Source organism: Primulina eburnea, chromosome 8 (assembly GCF_022965805.1).
Source record: "Primulina eburnea isolate SZY01 chromosome 8, ASM2296580v1, whole genome shotgun sequence".
In the NCBI taxonomy this organism is placed as follows: Eukaryota; Viridiplantae; Streptophyta; class Magnoliopsida; order Lamiales; family Gesneriaceae; genus Primulina; species Primulina eburnea.
In genome coordinates, this window is record NC_133108.1 from 2662786 (window position 1) to 2682461 (window position 19676).

At 35.8% G+C, this 19676-nt stretch overlaps 3 protein-coding genes and 1 pseudogene across 7 annotated transcripts; 2 read left to right on the top strand and 2 right to left on the bottom strand.

Annotated features, from left to right (window-relative positions):
* Positions 1 to 523: 523 nt before the first annotated feature.
* LOC140838384 (receptor protein kinase TMK1-like) lies at positions 524 to 3674 on the top strand (annotated as a pseudogene).
* Positions 3675 to 4389: 715 nt separating this feature from the next.
* LOC140837679 (U-box domain-containing protein 21-like) lies at positions 4390 to 5980 on the top strand. The gene has a single exon (XM_073203793.1). It carries the CDS (start codon positions 4523 to 4525, stop codon positions 5849 to 5851), a length of 1329 nt encoding a protein of 442 aa, XP_073059894.1. The 5' UTR covers positions 4390 to 4522; the 3' UTR covers positions 5852 to 5980.
* An 822-nt stretch (positions 5981 to 6802) lies between these two features.
* Positions 6803 to 12660, bottom strand: LOC140838386 (potassium channel SKOR). Its single transcript, XM_073204642.1, has 13 exons — positions 12099 to 12660; positions 10731 to 10955; positions 10529 to 10592; positions 9948 to 10287; positions 9514 to 9809; positions 9242 to 9322; positions 9047 to 9145; positions 8718 to 8939; positions 8401 to 8589; positions 7943 to 8018; positions 7551 to 7845; positions 7226 to 7347; positions 6803 to 7152 (listed from the first exon to the last, which is right to left on the bottom strand). Exons 1-13 carry the CDS (start codon positions 12350 to 12352, stop codon positions 6893 to 6895), a joined length of 2523 nt encoding a protein of 840 aa, XP_073060743.1. The 5' UTR covers positions 12353 to 12660; the 3' UTR covers positions 6803 to 6892.
* A 3236-nt stretch (positions 12661 to 15896) lies between these two features.
* On the bottom strand, positions 15897 to 18940 carry LOC140838387 (uncharacterized). Of its 5 annotated transcripts, none has more exons than XM_073204646.1 (4): positions 16998 to 18940; positions 16693 to 16827; positions 16272 to 16482; positions 15897 to 16142 (listed from the first exon to the last, which is right to left on the bottom strand). In XM_073204646.1, the coding sequence occupies exon 1, from the start codon at positions 18906 to 18908 to the stop codon at positions 17070 to 17072; it is 1839 nt and encodes a 612-aa protein (XP_073060747.1). In that variant the 5' UTR covers positions 18909 to 18940; the 3' UTR covers positions 15897 to 16142; positions 16272 to 16482; positions 16693 to 16827; positions 16998 to 17069. The 5 variants fall into 5 exon arrangements, with proteins under 5 accessions (XP_073060747.1, XP_073060746.1, XP_073060748.1 ...); XM_073204645.1 differs by having other exon boundaries at positions 16693 to 16905; XM_073204647.1 differs by lacking the exon at positions 16693 to 16827.
* Between the last annotated feature and the right edge of the window lie 736 nt (positions 18941 to 19676).

The following is a 19676-nucleotide window of genomic DNA, read 5'->3' on the forward strand; positions in this document are numbered from 1 at the left end:
TTGAAGTTAACTCACAAACTCTATTGATGAAGTTTCATATATATACACACATGGAAGAAATCTTTTTTTCTTTCGAGGCCTAAATATTTTGGTCCATCATAGGAGGAAGACTTATTGTTGCTCATTTGATGCGTGATATAGTTTTAGGATACATCGATTTCCAAAATAACATTGTGCCACTCATTACCCAGCCTTTTACCACCGTCATTTCTCTGTTCCAAGGGCATCGTCTTTCTAAAACTTTTCTGGTGTTGTGGGTCCATCGCTCCATGTGCTCCAGCTCCATTCTCAATGTTTCTTTCCTTCTATCACGAGTCCTAATTTACTTGCTTCGCTTGTATTCCCCTCCCCTACTCTCTCTTCGACTGAAAGAATCCAATGCTCGTCTAAAAACCTGCCAACTGTTGAAGCCTCTGCAAATTCTGCTTTGGCAGCAGTTTAGCGGACCCTCTGCCCAAAAGAAGCCCAGAAAAGGCTCTCTTGCTACTGTATCCTATAGTTCTCTCAAACGGAAAACAAAAGACTGGATCTTTCAGAAATGAAGCTACTTTCTTTGCTAAAGATTCAAGGTTTTTCCTCAGTTCTATTTCTTGGGTTGCTTCTGTTTTCAGCATTTCTATGTACGGGCTATCAAACCATTCCAGATGAAGCCTCAGCAATGTTGGCGCTAAAGAAGAGCCTCAACCCGCCAGATACACTTGGGTGGTTCGATCCGAATTACTGCAAGTGGAAACACGTCGTGTGCTCTGAGAACCGGGTCTCCCGGATTCAAATCGGGCACCAAAATAGGTACACTCCCTCCGGAGCTTTCTTCTCTGAGTCAGCTTGAACGTTTGGAGGTCCAGTGGAATAACATTTCTGGTCCTTTACCAAGCTTAAAGGGTTTGAGCTCACTGCAAGTCTTGATGCTTAGCAACAACTAGTTCAGTTTCATGCCCACTGATTTTTTCGCTGGCATGTCTTCTTTGCAATCTGTTGAGATTAATGGCAATCCTTTTCTTGCTTGGAAAATCCCTCAAAGTCTTAGAAATGCTTCAACTATTCAGAATTTCTCGGCCAATTCTGCTAATATTACTGGCACGATTCCGGATTTTCTTGGCCCGGATGTGTTTCCGGGCTTGACAAACTTACATAGTTACATTTGGCTCTCAATAATTTGGAGGGTGAACTGCCAACGGGTTTTAGTGGGTAGCAGATCGTGTCTTTGCGACTAAACGGGCAGAAACTCGTGGAAAAATCGATGTTATACAGAACATGACATTCTTGAAGGAGCTTTGGTTGCATTCTAATATATTATCGGGCCCCTGCCCCATTTTTCGTGCTTGAAGAATCTGGGAACTTTGAGTTTGAGGGACAATTGTTCACGGGGCCAGTTCCAGTATCTTTGGTGAATCTTGAGTCATTAAAGGTTATTAACCTGACAAAGGCGCAATACGAAACTTTGACGAGTCTGTTTCGGTTCATATGACAAATGATACTAATAGTTTTTGCTTACCAAAGCCCGGTGATTGTGATCCTAGAGTTGATTTGTTGCTCTCTATAGTAAAATTGATTGGTTACCCTATAAAGTTTTCTGAGAACAGGAAAGGAAATAACCCATGTGCTGATTGGTTGGGGATCACTTGTAAAAATGGGAACATAACAGTCATAAATTTTGAGAATATGGGGCTGACGGTACCATTTCTCCAGATTATGCTGCGCTTAAATATCTGCAGAGATTGGTTCTTGCGAATAATAATCTTACTGGTAGTATCCCTGATCAGCTTGCCACTCTAACTGGGCTTATGGAATTTGATGTGTCTAATAATAAGCTTTCAGGCAAAAATACCAGGTTTCAGGGGTAACATGATTGTTAAAACTAATGGGAATCCAGATATCGGGAAGGATGAGAGAGGTTTGAATTGAAATGGCTCAACTTCCCCTGGTTCAGCTGGCTCATCAAATTCTGGATCTGACGATGGGGATAATTTGGAAAAGGGTCGTGAGAGACCTCGAAATTGGATTGTGATAGTCGTGTTTTCCGTGATTGGGGTCTCTTTGTCATTTGTTTTGTTGGGGTGGCCACTTTCTGTCTATACAAGAACAAACAGAAGAGATTCAGCAGAGTGCAAAGTCCAAATGCTATGGTAATACATCCTTGCCATTCAGGATTGGATAACGAGAGTATGAAGATCACAGTTGCTAGATCAAATGTCGGTGAAGGTGTTAGTGAAATTCATACTGTTTCTGCCAGTGAAACGAGTGAAGTGCAAATGGTTGACGCCGGAAACATGGAAATTTCCATTCAAGTACTAAAAAACGTGACAAATAGTTTCAGTTCTGATAATATATTGGGTCAAGGGGGATTCGGAACAGTCTACGAAGGAGGACTACACGATGGAATGAAGATTGCTGTGAAAAGAATGGAATGTGGAGTGATCACGGGAAAAGGGTCCACTGAGTTTAAGTCCGAAATTTCTGTTTTGTCCAAGGTTCGACAGCGGCATCTTGTTGCCCTTCTTGGATACTGTCTTGATGGAAATGAAAAGCTTCTTGTTTATAAATACATGCCACAAGGGACGCTAAGTAACCATCTCTTCAACTGGGTTTGTGAAGGGCTGCAACCCACCCTTGGATTGGACAAGGAGATTGATCATTGCCTTGGATGTTGCTAGAGGTATCGAATACCTCCACGGATTAGCCCATCAAAGCTTCATACAGAGGGATCTGAAGCCCTCTAACATATTACTCGGGGATGATATGAGAGCTAAAGTTGCAGACTTTGGGTTTGTGCGTCTGGCTTCGGAAGGGAAGGCTTCCATTGAAACAAGAGTAGCTGGAACTTTCGGACACCTGGCACCAGAATATGCAGGTGAACTTCTTCCCGTTTTAGCCATGAAATTTCTCACTTGTTTGCAAAATGTGATGTTTTGAATCGACTTGAAATTTCTCACGTGTAACAGTGACTGGTAGGGTGACAACCAAAGTGGATGTATATAGTTTGGTGTGATCTTGATGGAACTTATCTCGGGACGGAAGGCACTAGACAAAAGCCAGCCTGAAGAGATCATGCACCTCGTAAGTCGTAACATGGTTCCGAAGAAAGCAACTCAACAAGGATATATTTCGTAAAGCCATTGACCCCACAATTGACCTGACAGAGGAAACTCTAGCAAGCATTAGCACTGTCGCTGAGCTAGCCGGCCAATGCTGTGCAAGAAAGCCGTATCAGAGACCCGACATGGGCCATGCTGTGAATGTTCTTTCTTCTTTGGTGGAACTCTGCAAACCATCGAATCAAAGCTCGGATGATATATATGGGGATCGACCTCGATATGTCCCTGCCACAAGCACTTAAGAAATGGCAGGCATTTGAGGGTAGAAAGCCATATGGACTCCTCTTCTTCGTCCTACCGAGCTTGGATAACACGCAGACAAGCATATCTCCGAGGCCGTTTGGATTCGCCGAGTCGTTCACAGCAGCTGACGGAAGGTGAAACCGAGTTTGGCTATGTGACTGATTTTCTCTGTTCTTTCTTGTGCAGTTCTTTGATGTCATTTAATTCTTGTCAACTCTTCCTGCCTTTATTATTTTCCGAGTTTTCAATTTATCGATCTTGAAAATCCGGACTTTCATCAGCTGTTTGAAGATATGCTGAAATGCTTGCAAAGGTTTCACAAATCTTGATTATGTTATATTAGTAGCTGCCATGAACGTACAATTTAAAAAAATGTAGGTTTAGCTCATTTAGCCATCTATATTCATGCGAGTTGTGACAAAGCCGACACACAAGAGTGCAAAATAGTTCATAAAATATAAATTCATATACTTTGAATCAAGATTTTTGTATTTTTTTTTTTTTACACTCTAAAATAAATGAAAAAAAATTTATGTATACATTAAAAAGAAATAAAATAAAATTACAAACGATGAATTATTTAAAATAATCTCAAAAACATTTATTTCTTTACCTTATAAAATAAGAGTAGATGTTGAAAGTAATGAGATTATTTTAGGTAAATCGAAAAAGGCTTCATCACGCATCAAATTTATTTTGTCGAGTTGCCCTCTTCCTTAAATAAAATCATTAAATATATTTCAATCTAGTGTATCTATAGTCATCAACGTGGCGATTATTTGGTGTGACTAAATAGAAATAGAAATAAAATAAAATAAAATAGGGTAAGCGAACTACCTGCCAGGCTGGCCGTCTGACTCAGTCAACGGTCAACATAGCTGTAATAAAATAGAATGATTAGAACATGTGTTCAAATATTCAACAGTCATACTTTCAATTCAAACACATATTCAACGTCTGCTTCTCAAAATTCCCTCGGTTTTTGCCTAACTCCCCTTCCCTTAAATATCAAACGAGTCATGGATAAAAGTACAAACATTGGCATATTATCAAGATCACAATTGCAAAAAATAAAAGAATACTTCTCATCAAATTTTCTCCATTTATTTGATAAGCATACAAACTTTAGTTTCATCTATATATAAATCAACACATTTTGTTTATCTTCTTTGATATTTTTCACGATGATCCTCTCGTGGAGAAGAAGTAGAGGTGGTGCGAGTGTAAGAAAAAGTGAGGTTTCAAAAGGGTTTGGTGTAGATCTTGAACTCACCATTCCTACTCATTTTCGGTGCCCGATATCGCTCGAGTTGATGAAAGATCCGGTCACGTTGTTGACGGGGATTACATACGATAGGGAGAGCATCGAGAAATGGATCGATACCGGGAATGTGAGGTGCCCCGTGACCAATCAAATTTTGACAAATTTTGAGCAAATCCCAAATCATATCTTACGAAAAATGATTCAAGACTGGTGTGTTAAGAATAAGTCTCATGGAGTTGAGAGGATTCCAACACCTAGAGTTCCTATCTCTCGACTGGAGGTACTCGATATTTGTTTGAAAATGGTAGCTGCAACAAGACTTGGAGATGCGAAAAAGTGCGTCGACTTGGCGGTCAAGATCACGATTTTGGCCAAAGAAAGCGAAAGAAACAAGCGCTGCTTTGTGGAAAATGGGATTGGCTCGGCATTGGCAGATTCGTTCGAGTATTTTACTCGTTTCTCGATCGATATACACGAGAATTTGCTCAAAGAAGTCTTGTCTGCATTGGCATGGGCGCCTCCACGAACTCAAGAAGGCATTTCCAAGTTGAAATCTACCAATTCTCTACATTGCATGGCATTGTTTTTGAACGAGGAGGATCTTCTCACGAGGCGAAACGCCATTTCAGTATTGAAAGAGCTTGTTTGTGCAGATCAAGATTATATTGATCGCGTAGAGCGAATTGATGGCATTGAAGAAAAACTCTTCCAGATTTTGGAAGTCCCCATTTGCCCGAAAGCAACAGAGGCATGCCTTGTGGTTATTCACCACATGATGGTATTTGAAAAGACGACTGGTGGCCTAATCATATCGAAGTTTATTCAAATGGGGCTGATTCCTTTGATCCTTGAACTTCTTGTTGATGGTGATAGAGGCGTTTGTGACAAGGCGCTAGTGGTTTTGGACCGTTTATGCGACGCAAAAGAGGGAAAGGACATAGTGCACGACAACGCGCTATCTATTCCATTGCTCGTAAAGAAGATCTTACATGTATCAGATGCCGCAACAGATTTATCTATTTCGATTCTGTACAAGTTAATCTCTGGAGAAAATGGAAGTTGTGATGGTGTGATTGAGGCTGTGAAACTTGGAGCTTTTCAGAAACTGCTGGTTGTGCTACAAGTTGGCTGTGGGAAAAGAACTAAAGAGAAGATCACTGAGTTGTTTAAAATGATGAATATGTTCAGAGATGAGGTAGATTGCTTTGAATCATATGTGGGATTCAAGTATCTTAAAATACCCAATTGATTAATATTTTTGCACAATATAGGACATGTTTTTAGTTTTCTTTTTCATGTTAACTTAACTAGAGGGGGCATGTACAGAAAAATTGGAACCCAATATCCTATAATTGAATCTTTTACAATTTGATTTTTCTTACAATCATTGTGTTGTTCTTACAATATTGTACCTGAGATCATGGTTTCATATCTCTTTTTTTATCTCATACTGATGTCTAAAATTAAACAATAATACGAAATTAACTCAGTCATGTTCCTCCCATATGATATTCACTTGTTCTCCATCAAACAGAAGTTCTTCAGGAACCAGCCTAATCTCTTTCTTTTTGGGTGTTAACCGCTCACTTTCTCGTCGCTAGAGCGTCAGCGTTTTCTTAGATACAGTTAAAGTAAAACAGATAAAGTAAAAAGCTACAAGTGGCATGAAATTTTTTGCCAACAAAAACTTTTGAAAGTTGGGAATCGTTACAAGTAACTCTAATTAATTATAGTCCCCTGCTTTTTGTTCTTTAATTAATTGTTTTTTCAAAACTTTTTAAATGAATCGACACCTTTCAACTCCTCACGTGGGTACGTACGTAGTTAAAGGGCATATCAGGAGTCTTTAACATAGAACACCTCATAAAAAAAGATTACCCCACTTAATGGAAAAGTTAATCAGACACCCCAAATAATTATTAATATCTAGAACACAATTCCATACAAAAGATATTGCCAAAGTTTACGCTGGCTGGCAACCTAACACGACCCTTTTCTCCTTTACCCGGGCTTGGGACCGGCCATGGCGGAGTTATATGATCATAATATATGAAAAGTTAAAAATCTAACGTTAGTATTATGCTTTCAATTATTAAAGTATGTTATTTGATAATATTTAAAATATTTGATACATATAACAACTTTCTTTGTCCTCATTATTGAATAATTAGTTTTAATAATTAATTTCAGACAAGTGTAAACGGTAACCAACTCCAAAATGGATGCTACATTGATTTTCATGGGGTAGAAGAATTACATTATGTACAAGGATACAGTCCAAAGCTACACCTCATGGTTTGGCATTCGTTTGTTCATTGATCATGTACAACAATTGACCATCCGTAATCAAATCCACATCAAGGATTTTCCCTGCATCTTCTGATAGAATACAATAACTAGATGGATCTGGCAACTCTAGCTTCTTTGAAGCTACTTCAATCAGTTCTTCAATGCTCCGAGGAACCCACATTACTAGGCCATGTTTTCGACCCTCCTTGGGATGCCATGGATGAAAAGGGAACACGGTGCACTTCTTTTGGTGTGCTTTATCTGTTAAAAAGCTGACATTTGTCACTATCTGAATTCGGTAGGAGCATACAAAAGTACAAGGATTTTATAGTACCTGTAACCTCTTCAGAAAGATCAGGAAATCTGGATGATTGAGTTGCCTTTGCTTCGTCCAAGAGCCTAATTATGTTTTTGTTTCCGGACATTCTCGCTTCATCAACTGCTGTGTTCCCCCATCTTGTAAAGATTATGCGCAGCCAAACAATGTTAGATTCAGGGTGACTTGATCATATTGAGTTGAGTTCGTATTCTATGTAATGCTCTAGCGGCTAGAAAGTGTTGGAAATTAATGAATATGCTATAAGTTGTTATATATGTTTAATATTTCACATCATATCTATATCAATGAGCATTGTCAATGGTGAAAGAATCAAACATACCTGTCCTTGGCGAAAACGCTGGCTCCTGCGTCCAAAAGCAGCTTAGCCATCATATAATATCCTTGAGAACAAGCTATATGAAGTGGTGTTCGATTATCATAATCTTCAGTGTTCGGATCCATGCCATAAGTTAACACCCTTCTGAGCAAATCTGACTCGCCTTTTGCAACCACAGAGCACAAGAAACTACCAGCATTAACTATTTTTAATAACGCCCCTTCTCTGGAAAGCAAAGAAGCAACTTTGTCATGCCCGTTCTTGATGGCTTCAAGTATTGGTGTGCTTCCAGAATTGTCTGTTCAGAAACACACGAAAAAATTACTTTCTGCAGCATTTCAAGTACTTATTTTACAAATTTAATGCATCTGAAAAGCATCGCTTCTGTAGTTTACCTGCAGCATTGACGTCCACGCCTTCTTGTAGAAGGAAATTAGTAATATCTTCGAATCCTCTAGCTGCAGCAAGATGCTGTAGGGGAAAAAATAGCGCATGCTTTTTAGAAATAGGCGTTTTTTCACTTCTTTCGAAGTTCAATCTTGATGAATTTCCATTATCTTGTCCGTCGTATAGCGTTGTTGGTTCACCACACGTATGAAGAATGTCTCGAGGAAAGCCTTATAATCATTTTCAGTATTCAATAATGGGCAAACAGATGGAAAAAAAAACATTTCAAAGTCCTCCCATTGAGGAACAGACTCTAAATCATATTTTTTTCTTTCAGCAATGAAGAGTAGTGTGGGAATTTAATTTGCTTTGGGACAAAAGAATTTGCAGTTGACTAAGCATTATAATACCTTGGCGAACTAATCAAGTGAGTTCTTTAGCAAATCACAATGAATAATTTCCTTACCAAGGCTGATCTGCCATCATAGTCTCTCTTGTTGGGATCAGCTCCAGCTCTAATCAGGCTTTTTAGTTGATTCAAATCACCAAAATAAGCTGCACTATTCACTCTCAAAGCTAGCCCAGCCTCATGTTTTCCAATATGGAATGTAATATCAGACTCCAGTTGCTTCACACGAATATTTGATTCTTTGAGCTACATAATTGCAAAACTTGTTAGATTTTTTAGGATAATTCATGTTCATCGAGATGTTTTTTCGCATTACTTAAATGGTGACAAAATGGAGAAAACGTATGTGGAGCAAGTGGACAAAGTTTAACTACCTCCAACAAGTTAGTTAATATTTTTCGGCCATCGTGAAAATATATCTCAAGAATACTCGAAAAAGATTGTTTATCAATCCGCAGGAGTCGACACAGCTCACGAACTCGAACAGTATATGGCTGGGGGACGTTACAAAGAATGGAAATCTCTCCGAACAAGCTGTTGGGCTTCAGAAGAGAGACTGTATCTTCTAACCCATCTGCTCCAATGCCAACTTCTTCCTGTGAAAAAAAATGAAGCATCTATAACTCAATCCATCATCTGAAAATCAAAACACAGAGGAAATTGGGTTTAGGGGAAAAAATTGTGAGAATTTCAAGAAATGTACCAGAACGCCATCACAAACAAAATAAAGTTGATCTACAACATTTCCCTGTTCCATTATCACTTCTCCCGGCAGGAAAAATTCTTCATGGACCTTAGTTACCTACAGAGTCAATATTGATCTTCCAATTTAAAAAAACAAATATATGTAGTAGCAGTATTTTTTTAAAAAAAAAAAATAGTAAAGAGATCGACTTACAGTTTGATTGATGAATTCTAAGGAGCAGTTCTTGAAAAGAGGAATATTCTCAACATATGACTTGTACAGGGACTGAGATATCTGCAAAAAAGTGAATGGCTTTGTAACTTAAAATATTATCTTTTCAACGATGATAATATGTGTAGCATCTGCATCACAATTTTCCAGGAATTCTCAATGCTCTAATAGTAAATGCTAAAGCTTTAAAAAACTCTTAATTTCCAAAATTCGGATTGCATTGGTTTGTGTAAATATGGTCTTGAGGAGCCTACCTTGGCACGAATGGAGATTGGAATATCTTGGAGAACAGCTGCATCAGTGTAGCTGCTTTCATATTGTAGACGCAAGTGCCCTTTTATTTGATTACGGAGATCCCTTCCCAGTTTATTTCTGTTCATATATTTCATAAGATCTGTTGTTTTGTCCCTATATCTTTCTGTTTTCGATCCTTTTACGATCAAGGCCGTCATGTTACCAATCAAATATGCGCCAAGAATCATGTCGAAAGAGACATATATCATAACAAATATCATTTCCCTCAAGTTGACTGCATGTATATCTCCATACCCTGCACGAGACCGTGATTGTTGGTTAGAGAAGTAGTGATGCAATGGCAACTTGAGGAAAGGAAACAGTTCAAATTTTAATCCATAACACAAGATAAATGCCAGATGTAGCAATGAATTATAAGACTAGGAAGACTCACCTACGGTTGCCATGGTTACTATGGCAAAATATAGAGAAGTGGTGTATCGATTCCAGAGATCAATCTCTCTAAAATGAGAATAACTATAATCCCCCATTTTCAAACTCCCAATCCATGTGTAGCCTTCCTTTTCTTCGGGGAGAGTAGTAGCTAAGTAGTAGAAGATACAAGCTGCTGTATGTGTGCAATAGAGTTCCACAGCAAGAAGTTTCGCTATCCTTGTGAAAAGGTAATTTATTCTGATATCCTTTTCCATCACCTGGAAGAAATTGGTAACCTTGCGAACTCGAGTCAATCTAATCCATAGAAGGTAACGGACCTCTTCTTTCCTACCAACAGCCTAATTAGAAAATCAAGTTATTTGTTAAGTAAATGAGATGAACAAATTAAGATAGTACTGTCATCTCAATTTTGTGTGGTACTCTCAATTCTTCACAGTCTCTACTTTTGTAGTGTCGAAAAATTTCAATGGTTTTTCCCATTGTAGACTAACCATTTACTTTCTTTCATTCAAATATAAAATTATTTCACGTCAATGGTTTTCCCAGTAAGTATATATCCAGTAGATGAGAATATCAAACCTTATAGATAATATCCCAGGGCATGCAACCTAGAAGGTCAAATATGAAATGGGATTTGAGATACCTGAAAAGTAAAAAGAAAGAAAGACAGACATCAACTCAAAATAAAAATACAGCAAAAAAAAAAAAACTTATGAGAATGCACGTTTTGCATTGCATTCATGTAGTGTCCAAGACTACGAGAGGAAACGAAAATACCAACCGGAGGGCGACTGGGGTACGCTTGTGGACTAATTTGTAGGAATGACTATCTCTGTAAGCCACAAAGAATTGCAAGATAATGTCAAAAAGGAAAGCCACTTGACCGGCAATGTCTAAGAATAAAAGATTCTTAGGCAGCCCTCGAAAGAAGCCAAACTCCATTGGTGTGAAGAAAGATGAGTAAATTGCCCAGATCAGTATGAATTTCTCCCATACCTTGTACCACCTGCATTTTTATCCTCCAATAATCAAGATTCGAATAGTCAAAAAATGCATTGTCACTTGAAATAACTGTGTTCAACCATGCTATTTTCTGTATAACATATACGCAGTTTTAGGATTTCAACTTTAATTTTTGCTCATTAATTGAACTTCGAAAAACACAAAATTAAATAACACGTAAATTCTCACACCATGTTTAATGCATGGCTGCATGAAACTCATCGTTTATTTTATGTAAATATTACAGATATCATATATACAAGACCAAAAATTTAGCAAGTCAAATATATATTTTAGAAAATAAACGTAGAATCCAATTCATATATATGCACGCCACTTATCCTTATTTTTCAGGGAAAAATAAGTCAAAATATCTGTGGGGAATAAGAATTTTTCTGATTGGTGTTCGTACGTAGAATATAAGGTATTGCCAAACTTTCCATGTAAGGAAAATATTTATTTAATTTTTCAAAATTCCGACTTTGTTACGTTGTAATGGATTTATCAGTTATTGATACACGAATGATGAATTACAGTATATAATCTTCTTTCCTTGTCGATATAACTCATTCAAACGACACAAATTTAGCAAAAGACAATTACGCCTTGCCCGCATTTTCTTACGTCACAAAAGCTTTTTTGAGATCGTTTGCTTTGTTTGTCGAATATTTGACTCGATTCCATTAACGAAAAATATTTTTATATAAAATATAAATTTTTATAATATATGTTAGTTGAATTAATCTGTTTCACAAATATACCCTCACAAGATGGTCAAGAAGAAAGCCTTACGTGCGAAATCTAATCTTAAAATAAAGAACCAGATGGCGAAATAATGACATTTAGAAATCTACCAAGGCCTATTTTTAGCAATCAATATTCATAAATATTTAGGGACAAAAAACCATTTTATTTTCCACCTGTCATCTCCGAGTCTACATAGCCATCAATTCGTACTCGTTAGCCAAAAAACTTGTCCTTCAATTTAAAGACATGAGCCATGAATCAAGAAAACTCAAAAGTCAACCCCATATCCCTTGCATGGCCGGAATCTCTAGCTTCCCCGTACGTTATTAATTCGCAAGAAAGTAGTTTTTATGAATCTTATCGTTTGTGTTAAATCTCGTAGATTAGAGAGAATTCTTACTTGTTATCGGGGTGGATGAAGAATCCTTGGGAGAGATCTCTGAGGCCATTAATGACGCTCTGCCTGCTAAACTTCCTCTGAGCGGACAACTCATTCTCCATCAACGTGAATCGGCTGCCTCTCGATGAACGGACTCGGTCCCTCATGAATTCCTCCATCACGTACTCATCTCCCCCGTCAACCGCATCCCTTTCGTCTTCTTCTCCCCCGGCCCTATTCCCATCCACCTGCGGCGGTTGCTGCTTGAACGACATTTCCCGATCGTCGACGATAGATAGAAATCTCGGGTCGAATCCAATCCAATTTAATTGAAAATCGACAAATATTTATGTGATGAAAAGGACAAAATCAAAACGGGTGATGTGAATTCACGTGAAACAGTGAGTGACATTAATGCTCGAAAATGGCTTCATCGATCTCCATGGCTGTAATTGCATATGATATGATCTCGTTGATATGTTATCACATGCAGTTATCTTGGATGATAGCAACTGTTGCACTCAAATCATGTATTTATCGAAACTTCGAGGTCTGATCATGTTTCCTATCAACATTTTCTTTTCTTTTCTTTTTCGGTTTCTTCTCCAACATTATAATTCATTTTTTAATGTCTAATACTTATTATTCTAATACGTTATCTTTATATATTACATTACGTAGCAAGTTAGCAAATATATGTATCATGAATAACTTTCTTGTGAGACAGTATCCGTGAGATATGTCGACTTGATTTATATTTTTGTTGATTAAAAAAATTAACACGTAAAATATTCTCATACAACTTTTTGGGATGAATTATACACATATACATATCTATTGTGATAACAATAAATAGAGGTATATGTGTCCTAAGATAAACTTGCTGATATATATATATATATATATATATATATATATATATATATATATATATATATATATATATATATATGTGTGTGTGTGTGTGTATAGTTGTAATGGGTTATGAACACTGAACAGAAGCCGTTGAAAATTATGATGTGATGTGTGATTTAGGGAAGGAAAAAGAAAAACAAAAGCAAATGGACTATTTTTTTAATCAAAAGTCGTGTATTCCTTTTATGACATTAATTAATGTTTAAATTAAGATTGATGACGAGAATTATATGTTCAAGGAAGATAAATAGTACAACTGTGTGGTTATCTCGTAAGAATCGAAATAGAGACTAGATTAATTAAAGCAAAACTTATGTGAGACGGTCTCACGGGTCGTATTTGTGAGACAGATCTCTTATTTGGGTCATCCATGAAAAAATATTAATTTTTATGTTAAAGGTATTACTTTTTATTGTGAATATGAGTATGGTTGACCCGTCTCACATATTAAAATCCGTGATACGGTCTCACATGAGACCAACTAATTAATTAATTAGTTAGAATTCAAAATACAATAAATGTAAATTTGGTGACGTAAACAAAAAAAATTAATATGGCATATGGGCCGAATAAATACCTAAGAATATATTTATGAGGAGTAGAATAATATGACCCCGAGAAACATTGGAGATGTTCTGTTTGATTTTTTTTATATAAAAAAATTGATTTCCACTTCCGAAATGACCAAGCAACGTGATCTTATGTTTATTTTACTGCCTAATAATATATTACAATTTCATTTCTTACAGCTTCCTAGCTATATAGGCAAATAATTTTTAGTTCTACTTTTTATGATGTCTTAAAATAATAATAAAGATTATTCTATTTTGTGACATAATGTCCCATTACCCATATTATACACTTTAGCATTTTTTGTTTAGTTTCTGGTTTAGGAGAAAGTTTACTACAATTAGATAACAACCAGAATTTTAAATATATATATATATATATATATATATATATATATATATATATATATATATATATATATATATATCTGACTGAGTTATAACTTATCGTCACTCAAGTAATATATAATATTATGAAAAAAAATTATAAATTGGAAGTTCGAAAATATATGAATGATAGAGACTTATACACTATAATTATTTTCTAACTGAAATTAATTAACCAAAACATTTCGATCACTTCATGTAGCGTCAGTTTGTTCATTTAGCTGTTTCTTTTAAATAAATTATATATATGTATATATATATATATATATGTGTATGTATATACATTTTTTAATGTTTGAAAACCCTGAAATAACTTGTATAATTAAATTGAGTTAATTATTAAAATGGGCAGCACCGGAGAAAAATATGTGTATTATCTTAAATTAAATATATAGTATAGTGTATATACAGTGGACTTCATCGTATACGAGATAGCAAGTGGAAAAAATAGGTTGGTTATTTAGTTAGGCCAATAGATTTTTTTTTAGTGTGCGTTTCAGTTTTCCCAAATAAATTTTACTTTTACCCAATAATTAATGCATAACTTTGGCACTTACTTAATTGTACTCTTTTTCCTTCGACGTGTAGAAGTTGCGGATGGACGAGATAATTCGATTTGAATTGAAGACTTTTCGAAACTCAACTAACATAAATTCATTCAAAACAATTAAATGAATTTTAAATTAATGAATTCAAATCTTGCATTCGAACGATATATAAAAGACATTAAGTATTTTGTAGATATAACAGAGTCAAAACTTGAAAAAATATGTTGATGTGACATGGATACAACCATGTAATGTCTTGTGTATTTTGGACACAATTTTCTGTACATTTATGATTTGTCCATATTAGGACAAAAATCCTATGTTTTAAAACACAGTTTTAGTTTTAAAGCTTGGAAAAAAATTGTTCTTCTTTGCCACATAAGAAGACCTACTCAAGCAAGTTGAGTTGCCTTTACTTTTATAGTTTTATTTTGTGTTTAATTCCCGTGATAATATTGTTTTATCCAGATACTCTTTTATTAGTATTTTTGTGATAATATAACTTTATCCAGGTGTTCTTTATCTAACCTGGATAAAGTTATATTATCACGAATATAAGAATACTAATAAAAAAACACCTGAATGAATACATTTTTAAACTTTCATAAATTCAATAAAAATAATGTTGTGTAATTTTGTGAAAATTCTATTTTATTTTTTTAAACTGTTTCGTCAGTTATTGTTCTTACACTAATGTTCTATAAAAATGAATACAACTTTCATAAATTCAATAAAAATATTCCACGACTTTGTCTAAAATATTTTATTAAAGATTTTGCTCCCACCTGGTATACCTGGGGCTACCTCTGAACACACACACACACACAAACACACACACACACACACACACATATGAATATTTTATATCCTTTTATGGTTAGTGGCAACCAGATGTACCACCAGTAGGCAATCTTTTGTTTTTTTTCCTTTCTAAGTATCAAATTTTCAATGGATACTGTTTCATTCCACATTAACACCCATAAGGGAAAAAAACACTATTGTCGAAGAATGGTAAGTGAGAGTAATTTTAATTTTTTTTAATATTATTTTGAATGTGATTTTATTTGCTTGTCGAGACTAATAGACAATCGTGAAAGTGTTTCTGAAGATGTTAAATAAGTAACAAAAGAAACCTGACTAATAAGAAACTGTATGGTTGTTTGTTCATATTTAGTATTTATACAAATTATTTTATTAGAGTAAACTAAAGATTTAAATTTAAATAATTTGATTTCATGAAAGCTATTACTTTGGCAGCTCTTTGAATAAGGAAATAAATTATTTTAGCTCTCAGGATTCATGCATACATACATGCAATCACCCCACTTAGTACTACTGTCTTATTGTGGAGTAAACTCCATTAGGATAAAATCATCAAACCTAGAACTGGAGAGTGGACAAGTCGAAAAAGGATCATAAGTAATATATTCTGATATCTTGTAAAAAGCTCATATAGGTAGATTCAACTATGTAGTAAATATATAAATGTCTTTATGCATTGTTTGAGTTGTTTGAATTACAACTGGTATTGTGAGGCATTCTCCGGAATTCGACCATACACGACGTAGGAGAAGAAATTAGAATGCGGGGCATGAATTCCTCTGTCGAGTTGTATAAAATGTTCTGCAAAGCTAATTTGTATGACCCTGTCAATATTCAACAGAGTAGGAAACGTTGATCTTTACCTTTTCTTCTTTTCACAAAAAATATATAAAAGATTTATTTTTAAGCTGCTTTTCGTTTAAAATGAAAGTTGGAGCTCAATGGGGTAATACCTTGCTTATAGACCAGGCATTCGACATTCAGGGGCGATAACTAGCATTGAAAAAACTCATGTCCAATCATCTGTCACCCAGCAGACGGGGCCATGACAAATAGTATCAGACCAGGTCCTCAAGGTCAACATCACTGCACAACTCCGGTGCAGCCAAGTTGAGTTTGTTGCAAACTCAAACCTAGGGATTTCAGGCTAGGTGTCATTTTTTGCTGCAAGCCAGAAAGAAATAAAGCATTAGTTGAAGAACCTTTCAGTTGCATAAAGGACAAAAAACCTCAGTTTCTAAAGGGGAAGTTATCTGTAGCAATTATGCAAGGGCTCGCCCTTTGTACGTCATGATTATCAAAAAAAATTTCACTAGTCTATCTACATATGATCTCGTTTCATGTTCCAATAGCAAGTTATTAGCATGTTCTCACCTAGACGTGAATTACCAAGCATATTAAAATTTCTGAACAGAGATATTCCGTCTCTTATACATATGGCCCCTTGATTTTTGATCGCCCCCCATTATATCAATCTCCACTGAAAACACAATGTGTTGCCCTGTAGATCTGAAAATAGGTGCAACAAACTCAACACATATTATGGCCCTTTAGCATCATATCCTTGACCATGGATGGCCCAATGAACTATACTTGAAACAATGTTTGTGAGCCACATGGCACACCAAATTGTAATCACATGGCACACAAGGTATTAACATTCAAGGATGTGCATTCACCTCTTAATATAGAATCCATGTGGTGGCTAAAATCAACTCGAGATTTCACAATCTTTGTTTTGACTTGATTGATCATCCCATATGTGAGCTAGTCATTTTACTTAAGGTGCTAATAACAGAAGTGTAAGAAGCATAATCAAGAATAAGCCCTTTAGCACTCCGCAATTTATAGACATCCTTGGGGTTTCCATATGTGCAGTGCCCCTCCAATAAGATGTTATATGTAATATCATCTGGATTAACCCCTAAATTAAGCATCGCATTTAGAAGCAAGTCTGCATTTTTCATCTGTCCTTGCTTGCAATACCCATTCATAAGCACATTATAAGTCACAACAGATGGTATATGCCCCTTTTTTTGCATCTCCTTGAGCAGCTTAGAAGCAATCTTAATATCCCCTATCTTACAGAATTCATTAATGACCATTGTATATGTAGCATCGTCGGGCTTCAAACCAACGCTCATCATTTCCCTCAACATTTTTTCTGCATCAAAAGCTTTCCCTTCATGACACAAACCAAAAATTAGGGTCGTGTAAACAACATTATCAAGCACAATACTTTCTTTCAGCATTATTTCCCTATATTCAAATGCCTTGTCCAAATCTCCCTCCTTACAAAACCCATCAATTAATGTTGTATATGTGATTTTATCAGGCTTCAATCCCTTTGTACTCATCTCAAAAACAAGATCTTGTGCTTTATTCATATCTCCCTTCCTGCAAAGACCACTGAGAATCGTATTGTAAGTGATCAAATCAGGAGTCAAGCTTTCACCCAACATTCTCTGATATATCTCCATGGCCAAGTCCATCCTACCGTTCTTGCAATGTCCGTTAATCAATGTCGTGAAAGTGACGTAGTTTGGAACCAATTCTTTGTTCAACATTTCACTGAACAATTCGTTTGCATCACCCATTCGACCCTCTCTGCACATTCCATTGATTAGAACATTATAAGTATAAATATCAGGTTGAAGCCCACTGGCCTCCATCGAAGCTTTCAACCTAAACCCTTCGTTCGAATCACCAAGCTTAACATAACCATTTATTAGAGTATTGAAAGAAACAACACTTGGCCTTAAACCCCATTTTCCAATTTCACAAAAAATAGACCGGGCGACCATTATTTCTCCTTCTTTACAAAACCTATGCATTAAATTGTTGAAAAAATATAAACTTGCCGGATACCCACATTCCAAAATCTCCTTGTAGAATCCCCATACCGCCTTGAAAGACTTCAACTTCATTAGATGTTCAAGCACTTTCCTACATGCATCAAAGGAAACTCGAAATTTATGTTTTTTAGACAACCTGAAGCACTGTATAGCATCGGAGACAAAGCCCAGTTCTAAATAAGCATTCATTAATCCAGTGAATATATAAAGATCGGATCTTTGGGCACCTTTAGTTTCAAGGATTACTGCAAAAACTGCAGAAGCCGAATTTTTTCCTTTTCTTGAAACAACTGTTTGGAGTAAACTTTTTGCTTCCGAAAGCAATTGGTGGGTGCAAAGAAAGTGGATCATGGTGCAGTAAGAGTGCAAGGTGTGGCGGAAAGTGGAATAGCTGTGAGAAGAAAGCCATGTGAAGAAAGAAAATAGATAGTTTGGAGACAGCGAGTCGGGGTTTAGGGTGATAAGGGCTATTATGTGTTGGGGTTCTACAGAAGGGAGAATTTGTTTGAGAGAAGTTTGGAGTGATTTTGAATGGGAATTTTGGATGGCCTGAGAAAGGATGGTGATGATGGGATCCGTGTCCTGCACCGGACAGTGGTGGTCATGCGTAGGAGGTTTGTACCAGGCGGCGGCAGCGGAGGAGGAGGAGTACAGGTGGTGTAATCGAGGAGGGAGGAAGAGATGGGGTGATGTTCTTGGTCGCACCAGCCATTTTCTTCCTACTTCAGTTTTCATTAGGTCAGTTTCTGAATGTTGACCTCGTTCCATTTTTTCTTTCTTTTCAATTATAAGTGTCGGAAAAAAAAATTGATATTATCAAATTAAGTAATTCAATTTATTATTATTTAATAATTATGCAATTTCCTCTTATATTATTGAATATAATCAAATGTCTTGCTTTTAAATGCAAAAACATGGTGCAAAAACTTGTGTGAGACGGTCTTATGTGTCGTATTTTGTGAGACAGATTTCCTATTTGAGTCATCCATGAAAAAAAATTACTTTTTGTGCTAAAAGTATCGGTAGAGTTGACCCGTCTAATAGATAAATATTTGTGAGACCGTACAAAAGACCTACTCAAAACATGGAATGAAATTTGGATTTTATGGACAACAATCTTTATTAAAATCCTTAGATATCAAAAAAATTATTAATTTTCGGATTTTTTGGATTTTGATTCATATTTCAAATGAAAAATATTTTAATGTTTAAACTATATTTTACAAAAAATATAAGAACCGAACTTCTGTGAAATAATCCTACGGATCAATGTAAGTATAATAGATCAAGAAAACTAATATTTTTTTATATAAAAATAACAATATTTCATGAGTCGGATTGAGTAATGATTCGTATATCAAAATTAACTTCCAAACATAATTTTAGAATTTGTTGATGATTAAAATTTTTAAAGTAGTTCAAAAAAAATTTAAAGAATATATCATTATTAATTTTCAAATTGTATCACATAATAATTAGAGTGGGTCTCATGTGAGACCGTCT

Bases quoted from the DNA above. Each gene is read 5' to 3' on its own strand.
- LOC140837679 (XM_073203793.1), top strand. From the start codon at position 4,523: ATGATCCTCTCGTGGAGAAGAAGTAGAGGTGGTGCGAGTGTAAGAAAA.
- LOC140838386 (XM_073204642.1), bottom strand. From the start codon at position 12,352: ATGTCGTTCAAGCAGCAACCGCCGCAGGTGGATGGGAATAGGGCCGGG. The intron at 10,956-12,098 runs GTAAGAATTCTC...ATAAAAATGCAG, and splicing joins TTCATCCACCCCGATAACAA to GTGGTACAAGGTATGGGAGA. The intron at 9,810-9,947 runs GTGAGTCTTCCT...GGTCTCGTGCAG, and splicing joins AGTAACCATGGCAACCGTAG to GGTATGGAGATATACATGCA.
- LOC140838387 (XM_073204647.1), bottom strand. From the start codon at position 18,908: ATGAAAACTGAAGTAGGAAGAAAATGGCTGGTGCGACCAAGAACATCA.